This window comes from Macrobrachium nipponense, chromosome 40, assembly GCF_015104395.2.
Source record: "Macrobrachium nipponense isolate FS-2020 chromosome 40, ASM1510439v2, whole genome shotgun sequence".
In the NCBI taxonomy this organism is placed as follows: Eukaryota; Metazoa; Arthropoda; class Malacostraca; order Decapoda; family Palaemonidae; genus Macrobrachium; species Macrobrachium nipponense.
The window spans coordinates 50,503,668-50,524,363 of record NC_061101.1 but is presented as its reverse complement, the minus strand read 5'-3'; the positions used below and the strand labels follow the sequence as shown (position 1 = coordinate 50,524,363).

Sequence of the window (20,696 nt, the reverse complement as noted above, 5' to 3'; positions counted from 1 at the left end):
AAATATCTACCTTCATGAAGGAGCATCGCTTTATTACCCCCAAAGAGAACGTAGGCTTAATTTGACGACGTAATTGTTCGTTTAATGGTTGAATTTCTACACCATCCTTGAAAGCTGAGGCCGACTGAAACCCACAAATGAACCAGCAAAACACATACTTTCTATTAATTCCCATATCTATACAATTTCACATATTTTTAACGTGTTTTCTGATCCAGTCACTTTAACCTGAGGTCTAGACCAAGGTCCAAAGACGTTGGTTTAATTAAACCCATCAGCGCTTTGTCCATGAGCTGCAGACGTAGCGAGATATACTACTACTACTACTACTACTACTACTACTACTACTACTACTACTACTACTACTAATAATAATAATAATAATAATAATAATAATAATAATCAAGCAAAGATCCTCTGGGACTATGGTTTCAGAACAGATAGGGTGATACGTGCAAATAGACCAGACGTGACGTTGATTGACAAAATCAAGAAGAAAGTGTCACTCATTGATGTCGCAATACCATGGGACACCAGATTTGAAGAGAAAGAAAGGGAAAAAATGGATAAGTATCAAGACATGAAAATAGAAATAAGAAGGATATGGGATATTCCCGTGGAAATTGTACCCATAATCATAGAAACACTAGGCACGATCCCAAGATCCCTGAAAAGGAATCTGGAAAAACTAGAGGCTGAAGTAGCTCCAGGACTCATGCAGAAGAGTGTGATCCTAGAAACGGCGCACATAGTAAGAAAAGTGATGGACTCCTAAGGAGGCAGGATGCAACCCGGAACCCCACACTATAAATACCATCCAGTCGAATTGGAGGACTGTGATAGACCAAATAATAATAATAATAATAATGGCATTCCTGGCGAAATACCAATTCAAGGAATGGAATGGGACAACTGTAAAGAACTGATTCCTCGGTATCACCGCGTCTGACTTGATCAACCAACAGAGCCAAGTTAACACCTTTCCTTGTGAAGGACTGAGAAGTAACATCGATACCGGACAGGGAAACGAATTACGTAAATCCTCGTAATTAATATGAAGTATATTCGCTTTTGTTTAAATAGTTATGCATATACAACAATGAACGCAGGCATTGTGTTTCTCTCATATTGAGATATTCCTGACTACCACTCGATCTTTTTGTAATTTGAAGCTAACGAGGAATAAGTAACTTAAATTTTTGTATTATTATTGTTTTTTTATTAGAGAGAGAGAGAGAGAGAGAGAGAGAGAGAGAGAGAGAGAGAGAGAGAGAGAGAGAGAGAGAGAGAGAGAGAGAGAAGCGTCATACTGTTGTGGTTTAGCTGCGCAATTACTTGATCCCCGTGCGGAATTAGTTCCGTCAGTAAACCTCACGTGGTGCACTGTAGGCATTACTAAAAGGCTCTTTGCAGCGTCCCTTCGGCCACTAGCTGCAACTCTTTCCGACCCTTTTACTGTACCTCCGTTCATATTCTCTTCCTTTATTTTGCTACCCACTGTTCATAGTGCATCTGCTTTGAGGTTTCCCGCCTGTTACACCTTTCAAACCTACCGACTCTCAATTTCCCTCCCAGCACTGAATGACCTCATAGGTCTCAGTGCTTGAATTATTCTCTCAGAGTGTACTACGTTCTTCTATATCCAATATTTATAATTATGCGTTGTTGTATTGACAACATTTTGATTCTCTCTCTCTCTCTCTCTCTCTCTCTCTCTCTCTCTCTCTCTCTCCCCCGTCTCAGCTGCAAAGGAGTGGTTCATCAGCTCTTAATTGATAGCAGTTAACGACAGGGATTTAAACGTGTAAAATGTTACAGCGGATTATCGCGAGAAGTGGTCTCTGTTACGACCAATAAGGCCGATTAAAGAGGCAGTTGGAGGCCACGGGAGAATTTAGTTGGATCTGAAATAACTAAGGAAACGACTCCATATTCATGGAATGGACAACTTCCGGATCAAAATAAACACGAGTTACACACACAAACACACTCGCTCAGAGAATGTGAACGGTACAGTGTTAAAAATCAGGGGAATACGTCTTTAACGGCTTTAAATAACTCGTTGGTCTTCGTTAGTCTAGCTTCCATCGCAGGCTTTGCGGGACGATACGGTTTTATTAGACAATGACGCGTTGTCAACCATTCTCTGGGAATACATTTGTCTACAGCTGTATAAAAGATGAGTCAATAACTAACGATATAACGAACGAGTTAACATTATAAACGGAGACAACATAATGAACAACATAAACAGACGAATACCAGATGAACCTTCGAATTCTCAGCCCCTTTTATTTCATTAGCGGAGAAATATTCATCACTCTAGTGGCCTAATGGATGTAAAGGTTACAGATGCCAGGAAAGGTTACAGGGATAAGATCATGAAGCATCTGAAGTGGACAATGATAGTAGTACTACAAGGCCGGCCATTCCGCCTATCTATTGACCCTTTCCGTTACTAGTCGCAAGTACAAAACGATTGCATCACTTCCTGATATGTTGTGAAGGCATTATAGTTGTAGTGGCCGAAGAACACACTTTAAGATATCAATTACTTCATACTGAGGAGACTTGCATGAATGTACAAGATATTAATGTATGCGCATGTGCATCGTTTACGTAACTCCAACCGTGCAGGTGTAATCGCACAAAACTGACGAAAGCGGAGTCCCACCAGTCACAAGCACGACGAGTTCTGTTTAAGATACTTAAGAAGTAAACAAAATGATGTCACTACAGGCGTTGCCTGTTAATTCGTCTTTAATTCGCGTCGAAGAAGTGAGCGTGTGTACGCACGCGCGTGCGCACGACGGTTGTGCAAAAGCTCCTTAAGTCTATTAAGCCCTGTGTGTGAGCCGAGTCCTTTCCTAGATAGCTAGGCGATGCGTCATCGCTTATGTTTCCCGCGCTGTGCCACCAACTTCTCTGGCGACCCATAAACCCGCCTTCCACCCTCTCTCTCTCTCTCTCTCTCTCTCTCTCTCTCTCTCTCTCTCTCTCTCTCTCTCTCTTAACAAACGGAAATAACATATAGTTAAGGCAATGAACAGAAACTGCAACGCTCCGAGGATTTGCTCAGGTTATGCTAAATAAATACTGCTATCTTGTGTATACAGAGGTCGCGACTACAACCAATTTCACAATTTATTTCTAGAAATATGCACTATATTAAATTATATTATATTATATATAGATAGATAGATAGACATATGATAAACAGATAGAAAGCCTCATTCTTAACCGAAGTGAATTAATCCATCAACATCTATTCTACGGTAACGAAGAGAAAGGCCTAGGCCTATTCACTGGCTGTCTGGCTGTGGGCCTTGGTGGCTGCGATACGTAAAAACTAGTTAGGCCTCTTTGTACTTGGTGCATAAATAAGCCCTTTGTTTTGACTATAAAACAGATAAAAAAAAACAGCTAAACGTCAGAGAAACCCAAATATAAAAACAAGTACTCCCTAGAAATTCCTTCAGCCGAGTCGAGCGAGAACCTCGAGTGTTTTCTTTCCTCGGAGGCAAGTGTGAATTATCGGTTTCTTCCGTCATAATCACCAGAACTCACTAGCAGCTGCTGCAACCCCATTTACATTTTTGTCTTTCACCCTCTGATACCAAGTAGAAACTCTGTATTCTTTCGTAGAATAGAACAGAACGAAATGTATAGAATGTATAGGCCTAATGACCAAGTACTGGGACCTGTGAGGGTTATTCAGCGCTGAAGCGGAAACTGACATTATGAAGGTTTGAAAGGTGTAACAGGAGGAAAACCTCAAAGCAGGTTGGAAGGTGGAAGTAAGATGGAAGAAAGAGAATATGAACGGAGGTACAGTCAAAGGAATGAGAGAGGTTGGAGCTAAGCTAGGAGCCTAAAAGGAAGGGACGCTCCAAAGACCCGCATGCAATGCCTACAGTGCACTACTGGAGGTGCACTGACGGCACTACCTCCCACGGAATGCACTCTTCAGTATTTCAGACTACGCTTAGGTCCTCGTTGGACGGGTGGTTTTTCGCGCTCTCATACTGCCAACGCTGAATCACAGGAATCTATTCAGGTGATAGAAATTCATTTCTCGATATAATGTGGTTCGGATTCCACAATAAACTGTAGGTCCCGTTGCTAGGTAACCAATTGGTTCCCAGCCACGTAAAAATATCTAATCCTTCGGGCCAGCCCTAGGAGAGCTGTTAATCAGCTCAGTGGTCTGGTAAAACTAAGATATACTTAACTTACTCCAGACTACACGAAATTAAAATCATTATATTTCCCAGTTCTCTCTACATCACCCGACTATTTTAAGGAAACGTACTTTACTTCCATAAGGGAGATTTGGCTTAACATTTGACACTGCATCAGATTCTTTATTTGACCTGTAATTCTGACTCAGCGCTTCTTCAGTTAGACAGACGGATACAGGTCAGTCATAGATGCCTCAGACGGAGATTGTGTGTGTGTGTGTGTGTGTGTGTGTTTGGTGTGTGGGTGGGTGGGGGGGGGGGGGGTGACATAGAATTTAAATGACAAAACAAGACTTGCCAGATAGTCTTTTCTAAATGAAGGCGGAGTTGTTATCTCAAGGACGGAACTAGATTTGATCTCATAAACTATATAATCCTAGACAGACATAAAAAAAATATTGACATTTCACTGAATGAATATTTCTGGAAATAATACTAATCCAACTGTAACCTCTCTCTCAACTATTCCTCCCAAGGACCTATTACATTGCCCTGAAGAGCTACAAAATCATGTATTAATGTTTGGAATTATATATACACATATATGATTCCAAACATTAATACATGATTCTGTAGCTCTTCAGGGTAATGTAATAGGTCCTAGGGAGGAATAGTTGAAAGTTATTGACAATGAATTGAAGTGGAAACGTGACCATAATACAGAGAGAGAGAGAGAGAGAGAGAGAGAGAGAGAGAGAGAGAGAGAGAGAGAGAGAGAGTAAAAAGGTTACAGTTGGATCAGTATTATTTCCAGAAATATTCATTCTCAGATGAAACTGTCAATAATATACTTCGGGGTTCATTGTCATTCACTCAGCCATACTACACAGCTTTCCTTAAGGCGTGAATGATGTCCACCTAATAATGGGCAGTTCTAGAGTTCGCATACAAGTGTATGATGAAATTTACATATGTTTGATATCTTGGCCTTACAAATGATTTATCAGCTGATATATGACAATGATGACAGAACGATTTATGAAGAATACAGGCCGGCAAGCCAAGGACCGAGACATTTTCGACCATTCACCTTTTAAGTCAGCTTAAAAAAGATGAGATAGATTGGTCAGCAAGAAATTATAAGATGTTAAAAAGTTGAGCATATCTTAGTTTAACCAGTCCACCTGAGCTGAAATTAAACAGCTCTCCTGGGACTGGCCCGAAGTATGAGTTAGTTTTACGTGGCTATGAACCAATTGGTTACTTAGCAACGGGACCTACAGCTTATTGTGGGAACCGAACCACGTCGAGAAATGAATTTTTATCACCAGAAATAAATTTCTCTGATTCCGCGTAGGCAGAGAAGAGGAATCGAACCCGGACCCTGAGATCGGTAGTCGAGCACGTAACCGACTCATCCATCAAGGAACTTAGCATAAGGATGTGACAGTGGAACTGGGAAAACCCCCTAAAATTTGCAATAAGAAGTAATAGTTTGAGAGGCTGGACAGGAAAATTGAAGAAATGAAGCTGAGATGGAGGTACAGTAAAAAGCCAAAAAGTGTAGAAGCAAGTAAGGGCCTAATGGATGCCACAAACATCATTCAGTAATGCCTACAGTTTACCGCTGAGGTGCAATGACTGCGGCATAAGCCCATCCATCGGACTCCAAGAGGCTATTCAGTTCTGTGAACGAAAAACTATTGTGATGGTTATTTGTCTGCCCGTCAGCACTTTTTCTCTCCGTCCTCAGATCTTAAAAACTACTGAGGCTAGAGGGCTGCAACTTGGTATGCTGATCATCCACCCTCCAATCATCAAGTATACCAAATTACAGCCCTCTAGCCTTATTAGTTTTTATTTTATGGTTAAAGTTAGCCATAATCGTACGTCTGGCAACGATATAGATCTATTTTCGGTGGCCTTGATTAAACGATGTGCAGAAAACTCGATTCACTTTTGACTTGTTTTTATGACGACACCAAAGCTGAAAACCGCCCATACGAAGTTCCCGGTCACCGATAGAAGAAGACATTAGAGCAGTGGTTTCCAACCTGTGGGGCGCGCCCCCCTGGGGAGGCTCGAAGGGCTGTCAGGGGGGAGGGCGCCAATGCTTGGTGAAGGGGATAATTATATATGAAAACTATTAATTACGATGGAACTCAGAATTTATAAATACTGGGAAAATATTTCAGATATAAATAAGAAATTTAGTTGTCTAAATATATAAACTATTTCAAATTCTATATTAAGGAATTAATATATATATATATATATATATATATATAATATTGTGAATTACGGACATGTGCCGACTATGCCAGTAAATTACAGATTTAAGGATGGGGGTGGGGGGCGATAAGAATGTGCCATTCAATGCGGAGGGGCGAGAATTAGAAAAGGTTGGAAACCACTGCATCAGAGGAAGCGAAAAGTGAAGCCGACTTCCTCCTCATCAGTCAGGCGAAGAAAGGCATCGGGAAACGATCATCTGGGAGATATCAGAACATTCGGAGTTTACGTTTAGCATCACCTCCGCAAAAGGTTGAAGTAGCTGGGAAGACGCCATGTTTGCACCTGTGTCTGTTTATACTTCAATACAGTAAATCAATACTGGACAAACACCATACCTCATTTTTTGTTTTTCACTGTCTTCACTTGAAAGCAGGGGTAACAATAACATAGGCAGCACCCCAGAGGTTGGGCAAATTCAAGAAAAAAAAATTAGTAGAAAGGGGACTATATGCAAATGCAATAGTGTAAGAAGAAATAAATTCCTAAAAAATTCTCCCTACCTTCCACGAAAAGTTGAAAGTGACTATTTGTAACTTTTTGTGGAGCATTTTTAACAAGAGTTGAAAATTTTACCAAGTTATACATGCTTTTTCTAATATTTAATTCTATTTTACTTTGTAAAGATCATAATTACAGATCGACCACAATATCATAACAGATAAGAGCTAAATCAGTAACAAATACTGACCATATTTGTTCTAAAATATTTATGAAAATTTACTGAGATGGAAGATGCAGTAATTTTTTATGATTTTACATAATTCATTAATGTCCCTTTGAAGTCAAATACACAACTAAATCAGATGCCGCCTAGAATCGGCGAGCTGAGCCAGTCTAGAAGTTACCATTAGTAAATTCAAGGGCTCTTGAAGTTATGGAACCTCTTTCCCACCCGACTCCTCCGAACTGATGGAGCGTAATACTGATACTCACCAGGAGGTAGTATATATAATCCGTCCACCACCCAAAACCTAGAAAAAAGAAATTTCCCTTATTATCATATTTCAGTTGTTAGTTATAGTTAAGGCTATCGAAGAAAATACAGGAGGGAAGGCTACGATGGTATGGACACCTGTTATGAAGAGAGGAACATCATGTTGGAAGACATACGATGGAAATGGAAGTGCGGGGTAGAAGGAAGAAGGGAAGACCGAGAAAGAGATGGCGTGATTGTGCAGGGAATGCTATGCTATGGAAAAGTATTGACGAGAACGATGCACAGGAGAGAAATAGATGGAGCCGACTTATTCACAACGGCGACCCCATATAAAAGTGGGTTAAAGCTGCGAAGAAGGAGAAATTATAGTTAAGGCTACGATATCGAACCTTCTAATTTGCACATTCAATCAACCACTTGTTTTAATTTTTGGAGAGTTGAAAGCTTCGTAGCCGGCTACATGTTTCCGCTTTCGTTATTATTCTAAACATATATGCCACTCTGATTCCCTATGACTGTCACGTGGTTAGCAACGCTGTAAAGTAAAATATTTTTTTGTTATGTCTAAGAGCAAATAAACAGCATTCACTAGCTAATATTATTATTATTATTATTATTATTATTATTATTATTATTATTAAGCAGAAAATACAGGAAGAGGAGATCGCTCATTAAGAGAGAAAGAAAATTTAGCAGATTAATAAATAAACAGATAAAGCTAAACTTTGCATGATCAAGCAAGTATCATCAAATGTTGTCATTTCTTGCCTTTCCCCATGAATAGGAGAGAGAGAGAGAGAGAGAGAGAGAGAGAGAGAGAGAGAGAGAGAGAGAGAGAGAGAGAGAGAGAGAGAGAGAGAGAGGAGTGGCGCAGTACTCAGGAATGTTGGGTAAAAGTACTGATTGATGGCTGACGGCGGTGTGAAGCGTAGGAAGTCTTAAAAGTCTTAAGTCGTAAGGCGAATGAGAAGAAAAGAGAAGAAATCTTTAAGGAGCAAAAGAAGAAAAAATATTTGGCAACACCGCAATGGAAATGTACGAAGGAAAATAAAAGATTTCACGCGGAATCGCTTAGAGTATAGAAGAGCAGGAAAGCACCAGGTGGAAATGATAATAATCTAGAAAAATTGTGACGGGAATAAGTGGGAATATGAGCGAGGTATTCTTGGAATGCGAGGGTGGGAGATGGTAAAACAGGTGTCATACGTGTATTTTTTTTTTTTTCAAATTGGTAAAAAAAAATTCAATAACAAATTATTTTCCAGATACTTTTCGCGTGAGGTTATAAATCATGGCGATTTTGTTTGCTATAATAGAATACAATATAGAATTTAGGCCAAAGACCAAGGGCTGGGACCCATGAGGTCATTCAGCGCCGAAAGGGAAACTGCCAGTAAGAAGGCTTGAAAGTTGCAACAGGAGGAAAACCTCCCATTTGTTAGAGAGGGTGGAAAGTCAGATGGAGAAAGGGAATATGAACGGAGACACAGTAAAAGGGACGCAAGGAAGGGATGCTGCAAAGACCTATAATTCAGTAATGCCTACAGGTGCCCCGTGTGAGGTGCACTGACGGCACTAATCCCCCTACGGTGATTACAACGAATCACACAAACTCGTAGATTCAGATGTTCCGGCGTCATCGAATGAACATTTCAGGTTACCACAAATTTAAGATTCACACAATTTCCATCTCCCGAGAACCCCCAAGGGAATGCGAAGATGATGCGTTGTTGAAAACGTGGCAGTACTTCTATAGACCATAGGTACTGTTCCTGGCAAGAAGGTCAAAGGGCCATCCATATATACGGCCGTTTCGTGCCTGACCCGTAGCTCTCCCAGTGTGACCTCTTTTCAGTCGCCACAAGGAAGAAGAAGAAGAAGAAGAAGAAAACACCAAAGTTCGACGTTCTACAAAAGATAAACGGCCACATCTTGAAGAGAGTGAGCATTCAAGGATTTGAACGTTTGGAAACTCTCTCTCTCTCTCTCTCTCTCTCTCTCTCTCTCTCTCTCTCTCTCTCTCTCTCTCTCCTCCACGTCTCCACTTCAAATACCTCGTCATCCAGTGCCTATCTACAAGGTGTATACTACAAATTGGCGATATTATGTAATCTTCATGTCATCATATATAATCTACACCCGCTAGTCAGTAAAAAAAAAAAAAAAACAAAAAAAAAAAAAAAAAAAAAAAAAAAAACTGGAATGAAGTATTCCGAATTTAACGTCAGCGAGCAAACGAACGATTTCACAAAACTGAATATAAACGAATGAAAGTTTTGCGTTCCGTTTATGAACTTCATTTACTGTCGAATGGCGAGGAAGCAGTTCTGCGCCCAAACATGCAGTATTGAAACTTGAAAGGTCACCTCTAAACTATCAAAGACCAGTAGTGTATTCCCATGATTTTGGCAATAATGGCTTCGTCAACACAAGGTTCGTATTGCACTTGAAAACACAGATTCTTTCATGGACCATCTTTTATTTTGGGAATAACTACCACTCTTGAATACTAAAATCAACTGGTTCTAGCCAAATTTTCTATATTCCAAGCGCTGTAACATGGCACTGGAATGAGTTTAACCTACAGTGAAGAATAAAAACGAAGAAAAACTATTGTGAACCAACGTGTAGTAGGTCCCAGTTGAGGACACCACAACAAGCTAGTCGGCATCCACTTGATATATCAGGTTTAAACTGCCTGTGTTTGCCTGTCTTATGATATGATGTTTTCAGGCCAAGGATGCCACAACCACACACAAATGTGAATGAATGAATGAAACACAACGAGCGAGAGGCGGCGGCGGCGAGAGCAGAAGCGTAACCAGACCACATAATAAGAGCTCTCATACATCTCACAGATTGCCCAATGATTTTCCTTTTTTCTTTTTTCTTTAGCCACGCTTCGAGTGTAAAAAACCAAACAGAACAAGCTTTGTGTTACAACAGGTAGGTACACGCCTGGTAGGAAATAATCGGAGAGAGAGAAAGAGAGAGAGAGAGAGAGAGAGAGAGAAGAGAGAGAGAGAAGAGAGAGAGAGAGAGAGAGAGAGAGAGAGGTGGATTTCCTTGGTACGACTCTTGTTTTTGAAAGTTTCTCCTTCGTGGTTGAGATCACTGGCCGTGTAATTTTTTCTATTATACATACATACATATATTATATATATAGATATATAATATATGTATATATATATGATATATATATGATAGAATAATATACATATTATATATATCTATATATATATATATATATATCTATATAATATATATATATATATATATATATATATATATATATCTATATATATATATATATAATCTATCTATCTATATATATATATATATTATATATATATATATAGTATATATATATATCTATATATATACACATATATATACGTATATATATATATATATATATATAATATACCTGATATTTATATATATATATATAGATATATATATAGAATATATATATATATATATATCTTATATAATATATAGATATATATCTATATATCTATATATACTATATATATATATATATATATATATATATACGTTATTTGAAAAGAAGAGGATAGTTCTAAGTACAATAAGTGTAAAACACATAAAAATACTTTGCATTCTGTTGATTATTTCAGATATACGTCGCAATTATTGACACCAAACTTTCGTCTGTCTATGAAAAATCTAACAGTTTTCAACTAGTGAACGAGCGGGAATTAAAATCTTTAAGCATCGCTAAATTTTCTCAGATAACAAAACAAACACAGAGACAATGTTACTAGTTCAATCTTCAAGATTAACGAAGAGACAAGAACAAAATATAAAACTACGAAAGATCAGAGTAAAATCAGTGACTTCTTCGTTAACAAATATTAACATCTATTTTCTTTAAACTCAAAATCTGTCTCTCCCCGAACTCATTTAAAAAAAAATTATGCCCGCGTTCTGTATCAATGAATCTGCGCATAACTTGAAATCTATTCCCTGAGATGTTTTAAAACAACGATTCCAGAATTTTCCTAAACTCGGCCTGTTGCCTTAACATCCCTCTGTGAAATTGAACGTAACTCAAAATCGGCGATTCCTGACCTCCCGAAAACTCGGCGATCTCTGAATTCCCCAAAACATCGGCGATTCCTGAGAGTTCCCCAAAACTCGTCTAATCCCGATTCTCCCATCACCCGAAATTCGTCGATTCCTGCGTTTCCCAAAACTCGGCGATTACCGAGTTGTCCGAAACTCGTTAATTCCTGAATCCCTCAAAACTCGGCGACTTTCGAGTTCCCCAAAAATCAGTGATTCCCGAAATCCACAAACTTAGCGATTCCTGAGTTCTCAATAAAAAAAAAAAAAGGCGATTCCTGAGCCCCCCCCTAAAAAAAAAAAAAAAACGAAAAAAAAAAAAAAAAAAAAAAAAACTAGTCGATTCATGACTTTCCAAAAAAAAAAAAAACTTCCTCGATTCCTAAGTTCTCCCATAAACTCGGCGATTCCCGGAGTCCCCAAAAATTTCGTTTCATTCTTAATCCAAAAAAAAACCCCCCAAAAAAACAAACTAGTCGATTCCTGACTTTCAAAAAAAAAAAACAAAAAAACGACTTTGATTCCTTGAGTTCCCCAAAACTCATTGATTCCTGAGTTCTCCCATAAATTCGGCGATTCCTGAGTTCCCCAAAAAAACTTGTTGATTCCTGAGTACCCCAAAACTAGTCAATTCCTGAGTCCCCCCAAAAAAGAACTAGTCGATTCCTGACTTTCTAAAAACTCCTCGATTCCTGAGTTCCCCAAAAACTCGTTGCTTCCTGATTTTCCCGAAACTATTGATTCCTGAGTTCTCCCATAAACTCGGTGATTCCCGAGTTCCCCAAAGCTCGGGCACTTTTTAACTTGTTTCACGGTAATGGGAGGAAGGCACACGCAAAACTAGGGCGCCCCTGGAACCTCTCCCTGCACCAAAGCCGAACGCCGAATGAGGCTAATGGCAGGATCGTCGTCGGAAGCATTTCCGCCGGACCGCGGGGCGGGGCAGCGGCGCATACATTTGGAACCTTGAGAAGATTTGGTGAAGGAGGCCCGCACTGGCTCTCTCTCCCAGGAACTCCTCACTCACCTTGCACAGGCGCGTTGTCATACGATCTCGGTATAAGCGCTTATGTCACAGGAGGGAGATCGTCTGACGGGTGCAAGAACCATGATCAAGATAGTGGCTCTTTTTTTTTTTTAGTTATTTTCTACCATTTATTCGTTCTGGTCGTTGGTGGGCAATTGCTTTATGATAAGAGATAAGATAACAGATGATAAATTGCAAGAAGAGGAAACAAAGCCTGAATTTACGATTTTTCTTATTTTCTTCCCTTTTTTTACTAGACTTTGGTGCGCAATTACGTTATGAATGAGATAAAGTGACGAACGAGAAATTAAAAAGAGAAGACTACAGGCTGACTAGATACATTCAAGCATGCACAATCTAAATTTATGATAGCAGACTTAGTACAAATGCTGATTGCTTGATGATAGCTACTGTGATTTAGACACACACACACACACACAGAATATTACGTACCCTCGTACTTCCGTTTTAAATAACGGAAAATCAATGCTGTTGTAGTGTGGTAATCAACAGCTTTAATTTTAAATATGATGAAAGTACGGAAATCTTAAAAAAATAAAATCAATATATAATCAACGCTATTGCAGTGTAGCAATTCGATAGCTTTCATTTAAAATATAACACAAAAACTACGAAAAGGGTAAAAAAAATCAATGCTATTGCAGTGGTTATTAATTCAACAGCTTTCATTGACATTTAACTTACGAAAACAGCAGGAAAATGAAAAAAAAACGCTATTGCAGTATTGCAATCCAACAGTTATCTTTTAACGTTAAGAAAAATACGAATAGGGGTCACGCGTACTTCTGCAATTGATACCGACACATACACGCGTTGCATTTGTTGAAAATTACATCCGGTGCAATCTCGAACGGGTCAAGTTTTTCCCTCCTGTGTGAGAACACACGGCGATAGGTACCAGGCGTCGCAGTGACTCACATAAAGAGGAACACTGTCTCTTTTTTTTTGGGGGGGTGGGGGGTAAATATTGCCGTTTCATGCTCTGCCTCTTCCACCCGAGTGTCCGCATTTCTTTTCTTGCAGCTGTTCGCGACTGACTGAGGCGTTTTACTTGGCTTTCTCGAGCCTTCTGTTTCATCTTTCTTGAACATCGCTGTTTTTTGTTCTTTCTCAGGAATATAGAATCTAGATCAAAGGCCAAGCGCTGGGAACTATGAGACCAGTCAGCGCTGAAAGGGAAAGTGACAGTAAGAAGGTTTGTAAAGTGTATCAGGAGGAAAACCTATAGAACAGTTATTAAGGAAGGGTGGAAAGTCATACGGAAGAAAGAGAATATGAACGGAGGTGCAGAAAAATGAATGGAAGAGGTTGCAGCTAGGAGCCTAAGGAAGATACGATGCAAATAACCTTAAGTAATGCCTACGGCGCACCACGTGAGGTGCACTGACAGCGCTGATTCCTTACGGTTGTTTCTTTCTTCGAATAATTTTGCGATCTATTCAATTTTTCTTCTGACTTTTCAAGACTTAAAAAGAGAAGAGTTGCTGATAGTTGTTGAAGTTCCATCTTTTACTATATTTTAGGGGTAGAACCTATACAAGAGAACAAACATTCCTGTTATGGTATTAGTATGCCCCTGCTTTAAATCACCGTTCACAGCTGCTAACATTCTTATGTTGAAATACATCAAAAAACGACATCAGCACCTGTAATAGGAAGGTTTTTATTGATACCATCGCTTGACCAACTGACTCATGAAAATGAAAGAGCGCCTACGTTTGGTCTTATTTGAATGGGAATCTTTTTGAGGTTAGATGTCTTTGAATAACTCTCCAAAAACTCTTGGAATAACACTTCCAAAACTCTTGGAATAACACTTCAAAAACTCTTGGAATAAATCTCCCAAAACTCTTGGAATAACTTCAAAAACTCTAGTAATAAGTCTCCAAAAATTCTTGGAATAACTCTTCAAAAACTCTTGGAATAACACTTCAAAAACTCTTGGAATAACTCTTCAAAAACTCTTGGAATAACTCTCCAAAAACTCTTGGAATAACTCTCCAAAAACTCTTGGAATAACTCTCCCAAAACTCTTGGAATAACACTTCAAAAACTCTTGGAATAAACTCTCCAAAACTCTTGGAATAACTCTCCAAAAACTCTTGGAATAACTCTCCAAAAACTCTTGGAATAACACTTCAAAAACTCTAGGAATAACTCTCCAAAAATTCTTGGAATAACTCTCCAAAAACTCTTGGAATAACACTTCAAAACTCTAGGAATAACTCTCCAAAAATTCTTGGAATAAAAATCTACCAAAAAACTCTTGGAATAACTCTTCATAACTCTTGGAATAACACTTCAAAAACTCTTGGAATTACTCTCCCAAGCTCTTGAATAACTCGCCAAAAACTCTTGAAATAACTCTCCAAAAACACTTGGAATAACTTTCCAAAAACTCTTGAATAACACTTCAAAACTCTTGGAATAACACTTCAAAAACTCTAGGAAAATCTCTCCAAAAACTCTTGGAATCTCTCCAAAAACTCTTGGAATAAACTCTTCAAAAAACTCTTGAATAACTCTTCAAAAACTCTTGGAATACTCTTTTCAAAAACTCTTGGAAATACTCTCAAAAACTCTTGGAATAACTCTTAAAAACTCTTGGATAACTCCAAAAACTCTTGGAATAACCTCTCCAAAAACTCTTGAATAACTTCAAAACTCTTGGAATAACTCCCCCAAAACTCTTGGAATAACTCTCCAAAAGCTCTTGGATAACTCTCCAAAAACTCTTGGATAACTCTTCTTTAAAAACTCTTGAATAACTCTTCAAAACTCTTGGAATAACTCTCCAAAAACTCTTGGAATAACTCTCCAAAAACTCTTGGAATAACTCTCCAAAAACTCTTGGAATAACTCTCCAAAAACTCTTGGAATAACTCTCCAAAAACTCTTGGAATAACTCTCCAAAAACTCTTGGAATAACTCTTCAAAAACTCTTGGAATAACTCTTCAAAAACTCTTGAATACTCTTCAAAAACCCTCTTGGGATAACTCTCACTCTTGGAATAACTCTCAAAACTCTTGGAATAACACTTCAAAAACGCTAGGAATAACTCTTCAAACACTCTTTGAATAACTCTTCAAAAACTATTGAAATAACTCTTCAAAAACTCTTGGAATAACTTTTCAAAAACTCTTGGAATAGCACTTCAAATCTCTTTGAATAACTTGAAATCTCTCTGAAAACTTCAAAAACTCTTAGAATAACATTTCAAAAGCTCTTGGAACAGTACTTCAAATCTCTTTGCATAACTTTTCAAAAACTCTTAGAATAACTTTTCAAAAACTCTTGGAATAGCACTTCGAATCTCTTTGAATAACTTCAAAAGCTCTTGGAATAACATTTCAAAAGCTCTTGGAATAACACACCATAAACTCTGGATAATACTTGAAAAACACTTGGAATAACACTTCAAAAATTGAGTCAAAGGTTCTGGAACAGCGGCTTAGTAGCAATATTTTTTTGTATATGTAAAACTGAATTTTTTTTTTTTTTTTTTGAAGCTAATATGACAAATGGGAATTAACTGAATGATTTAAGGTTACCAAAACTGGTGTCACAACATCTAGGTTATTAACGCTAAGTCTGTTATTGTATTCTCTTTTCTAATGATACATTTTGGTACAATTTGTTTTTATTTCAGTGCTTTTATCAATTCACTTTCTAAAGCTTTTAATGTCACGAAAAATATGAAAGTATCAGAAATAAATGATTAAATGTTAAATCAGGAAAAAATTAAATGACATTTTTCGAGGTATGAGTGACGATTATTTCTGTTAGGGTGCTCAACATCCTCTCTTTTCAGTTAAGGTTTACTTTGTTAACTCTTGCCTCTTATTCATGAGCTTAGCACACTTTCTGTGACTTACCTATTTGACAATGCAACAGTTTGCATATGGTATTCGTTTACAAATTCGTTGTCACTTATGTAATGACAATACAATTCACGCAAATCCTCTTTCTCTTTTTTTCCAGCAAATCAGATGGGATGGACCGCGGACGACCATCCGGTGCGGGCGGGCCAAAGGGCCTGGTGGCAGGAGTGAAAGCCGCCCTCAAACCTCGCTCCCAAACCGCCAAGTCCCATTCGAGACCTCAGGTCGAGGAAGAGGACGAAGAAGCGCACAAGCAGTCCAGCAACGACTCAGCCACGATGTCTTCGAAAAGCCACAGGTCGCCGAAGTCTCCCTTCGCTGGCTGGAAAAGGTCAAGGTCAAAGGAAAAGGCCAAGAAGGATTCCACCAAGTCCAAGGATCCCAAGGCCAATCGACATAATCCCACGGGGCCCTGTTCAAAATCTCAGGCAGAGAGACTGAGCGCTTACATATCCGACGACTATTCCTCCTACGGTTCCGACGCCTCGGAAATGCTCCGAGACATCCAGACAGGACGTTACACCAGCTTCAGGAGCCACAGTGAATCGCACGACCGCCGAGTCTCGAACAAAGTCATGTGCGAGCAGCCTCTGACAGCTGATCAACAATGGCTAGTGGCAGAGCCCTACACCAGTGAATCAGAGGACCCTTACAGCAAAGAGCTGGACTACTGTTTCGCAAACAGTAGGTACGTAAACCTTCCTACGGGCTGTTTTGGGGTCCCCTGTGCTGGATTTCCTAAAAGTGGTACAAGTAATTTTAATGCCAGTAAAGAGAACAGTTTTGAAAGTGGTTTACGTTATGGCAATACCTTGAGGCCTTACAATCATGACAGCAATGGTTTAAGTCCCATCCATTCAGTTCCCGTAAACAATGAACAGAACCACGATAAGAAAACGTATGATCTGGTCAGGGAGTGTGTGGAAAAAACATATCAGAAACCAAGTTTGGGTGTAACCACAGGTGTCACTTTTAATCTTTGGGGAGGCAATAATCAACTGGATATGATTGGAACAGAGGATCAGAACTCTTCAGAAGGCTCTAGTTGTGCTGTTCGAGTAAGAGGAGATGGAAGTGAAGCGCAAGATGTTATTTCCCCAGAATTCAAAATTGAAGAAGAAATCAAAGTGGGAGGAGGTTCTTCACTTACAATGGGGAGACAGTCATGGTTGAAGTCTGCTTTAACTTATAACTTAGAAGTGCCTGAATTTCCTAGAAATGAGGTTGTGGTATTGGCCCTTGGTATTGACCAATATATTGAAGAGGTTTTCCGCTATCTAGATCATTCTGGGGAGGGGAAAGTTCATGTGGAAGACTTTAAAGCTCTGTGCAATGTTTTAGGCTTGAAGGATAAAGATAAGGAAGAGCAGAAATCGTATTCGAAAAGGTGCCAGTGCATGGGATCAAATCTAACTCTGAATGGGTCAGCAAGCAATCCTCAGATGAATGCTGACAGTTCAAGGGAGAATGAATGTCCGATTCATTTATCATTCACTGAATTCCACAACAACCTTTGCGAGAGTTTCATCATGGGAGCAAAAACCGAAAGCATTATACCACTAGCATCCAGAAGGCCCACCAATCCAAAATTGGTTACATCAGTGGTGCAGGTTCAGAGGCGATACGATGTTTTGGACAATATTGCCAAATGCCTCGATGAAGTGAGTGCTGGACTCGACGCAGATGAGAACAAGATGATTGCTGAATGCCCTGCTGCTGGAGTTGTATGCTGTAAGTGTCAACAGTCAGCACTGCAGCAGCAACACGTTGACAAAAATTCCAACATAGCTCTACAGCCAGTAGATTCTGAGCATGCATTTCTGAAAAAACAAGTTCTCCTCCAGCAGCAGGAACTGCAGTGTTTAAGAGAAGTGATAGAAGATATGCGTGTAGCACTCCAGAGCTCAGATGCTGAAAACCTAGCACTTCAAGTCAAGACACTGAGGTCACACGGACCTTCGCTAGGCTCGTCAATTCACGATCTGTCCCTCACTGACGAAGAGGACACCATTGATGACCTAGTTAGGCAACTGACTGCTCTGAGCAAGCCTATCAAGGCAGATCAGTGTGAAGGTACATCACCAATAGCTTTAAGCAAATTGATTTCCTCTTCCTCCAAAGAGAGCCAAACAGAGGTCGAGGGTCCAAACACGACGGAGGATCCTCTCAACACAGCATTCATCGCAGGGGATTACTCTCTAGAAAAAGAGCTTCAGGCTACTTATGAGGCACTCCAGGCAGCCAGAGAGGAGAGAGAAGCTACGCAGGCTGATCTCCAAAGGGTTGTGGGGGACTTGCAAGAGCGCGAGAGAGACCTCCGGGGCGCTGAGCTGAGTCTGAAGGCAGCCCACACTGCCCTGGAAAAAGTTCAGTACGACAATCAAGCCCTCGTTATGGAGATTGCCGAGACAAGGAGCCATTTAGAGGAGACAAGGCAAAAACTTCTAGAAACTACAGAAAACCTCCAACAGGCCAGAGAATCTATCCTCCAAAAGGAGAAGCTTCTGAGGGACGCACACATCAAACTGAATAAGATCAGGAACTCAAGGTAAGTCTGCTGATTTTGCCCTTTTGCCACAATTTTTAGATCAGAGGTCTGTTAAAGGCAATTACAGTCTGTCCTTCCTAAATAAGTCTATGGGTCAAAAGTCATATCTTTAGCTACAGCAAGAAAAGGCTGAATTAAATGCATTATGGAGGTCTCTGATTTACAGTATATATTTGACATCGTTTAATTGGGTTTTAAGGGCTGTCAGAATTATAGAATTATATACATAGTATTATCAAATATTATTATTACTATTTTTAGAAATAGAATACTATTATTATATATATAATATATTATAATATAATATTATAAATATATATGCAGAGTTATGTAAAGTTTTGAAAGGCAACATAAAAAAAAAATACACAATTAGCAAAACAAACTCATATAATTCGATTGACAACACTTCAATCCTGAAAATTGGTGAACGTGGACAGCTGGTTAGTGGCAAACTTATTTATAGGGAATTTTATTTATTTATTATTATTATCTTTTTTTTTGGTCTATCACAGTCCTCCAATTCGACTGGTGTATTCATAGTGTGAGGTTCCGGTTGCATCCTGCCTCTTGGGAGATCCATCAATTTTCTTACTATGTGCGCCGTTTCTAGGATCACACTCTTCTGCATGAGTCCTGGAGCTACTTCAGCCTCTAGAGGATGAACCCTAATCATATGGAACAGCCACAGGGGTCACTGATTTGAAATTTAAACTTCCAAAGAATGTGGAACACAGAAAGAAGGAAATCTCACTTAAAAAATAAAAAAATAAAAACAAACAGAAATCCCACAGAACACGCTAAGTTTCGCCAACTGCCGTGAGTAAACATAAGCAGCAAATTTTTCGTCAATTAATTTTTAAGGGCAGAATATTAACTATCATCACAGTTAGATACACTGCGGACATAATTTGTATTTTAATAATCCAATTACAGTACATTTAGCTTTTTATTTATTTGTTAACGTATCGGCTTCAAATAACTGACATCTTTCTGTATTTCTCACCACCTTCGCACGAACACCATAATATTCTTTTGGAAGGCTGCGCTTGCTCACTTAAAAAAACAAAAAAATTAAAAAAAAAAACAAAAAACAAGGGGGGGTAACAAACTCCCACAGAAAACCACGCTAAGTTTTAAAACAAACGCGCCAACTGCCCGGGCGAGGTATAAAACATAAGGGCAGCAAATCTTTTTCGTTCAAGTAAATTTTTTTAAGGACAGAATATTAACTGTCATCACAGTTAGATTTACACTGCGGACAATATTTGTATTTTATTAATCTAATACAGTACATTTAGCTATTTATTTATTTGTTAACGTATCGGCTTCTAATAACTGACATCTTTCTGCATTTCTCACCACCTTCTGTACCTTCTTTCGCACGAACACCATAATATTCTTTGGAAGCTTCAAGTCAATGGCCCTTATGGTGATTTATTCCATATGAATAGGTTTCATCTTCTGAATAATAACAATAACAACTTCTTTGAAAGATAAAATGATCTGGCGCCATCGATGAAATTTACTGCAAACAGGAAAAATGATTCTAGCCTTCCCAAACTGGATTTCCGTAATCACATAAGAAATAATGAGCGTTGAGTTGAACTGAATAGCATTTAGGCCAAAAGCCAAACATTGGGACCTATGAGGTCATTCAGCGCTGAAACAGAAGGTTTGAAAGGTGTAAGAGGAGAAAAACTTCGCATGTGCACAGAG

At 39.0% G+C, this 20,696-nt stretch overlaps 2 protein-coding genes across 2 annotated transcripts in view; one reads left to right on the top strand and one right to left on the bottom strand.

Annotated features, from left to right (window-relative positions):
• Window positions 1-20,696, bottom strand: part of LOC135212153 (RNA-binding protein 7-like) — a 340,935-nt gene that overhangs the window by 61,401 nt on the left and 258,838 nt on the right. Inside the window, exon 3 of the mRNA XM_064245572.1 lies at window positions 7,410-7,447. The gene's annotated coding sequence lies outside the window, so the exon portion shown is untranslated. The remainder of the gene's footprint in view (window positions 1-7,409; window positions 7,448-20,696) is intronic.
• Window positions 1-20,696, top strand: part of LOC135212152 (uncharacterized) — a 246,450-nt gene that overhangs the window by 14,998 nt on the left and 210,756 nt on the right. Inside the window, exon 2 of the mRNA XM_064245570.1 lies at window positions 16,533-18,980. Within this exon, the coding sequence (XP_064101640.1) occupies window positions 16,546-18,980 (2,435 nt within the window). The 5' untranslated portion in view covers window positions 16,533-16,545. The remainder of the gene's footprint in view (window positions 1-16,532; window positions 18,981-20,696) is intronic.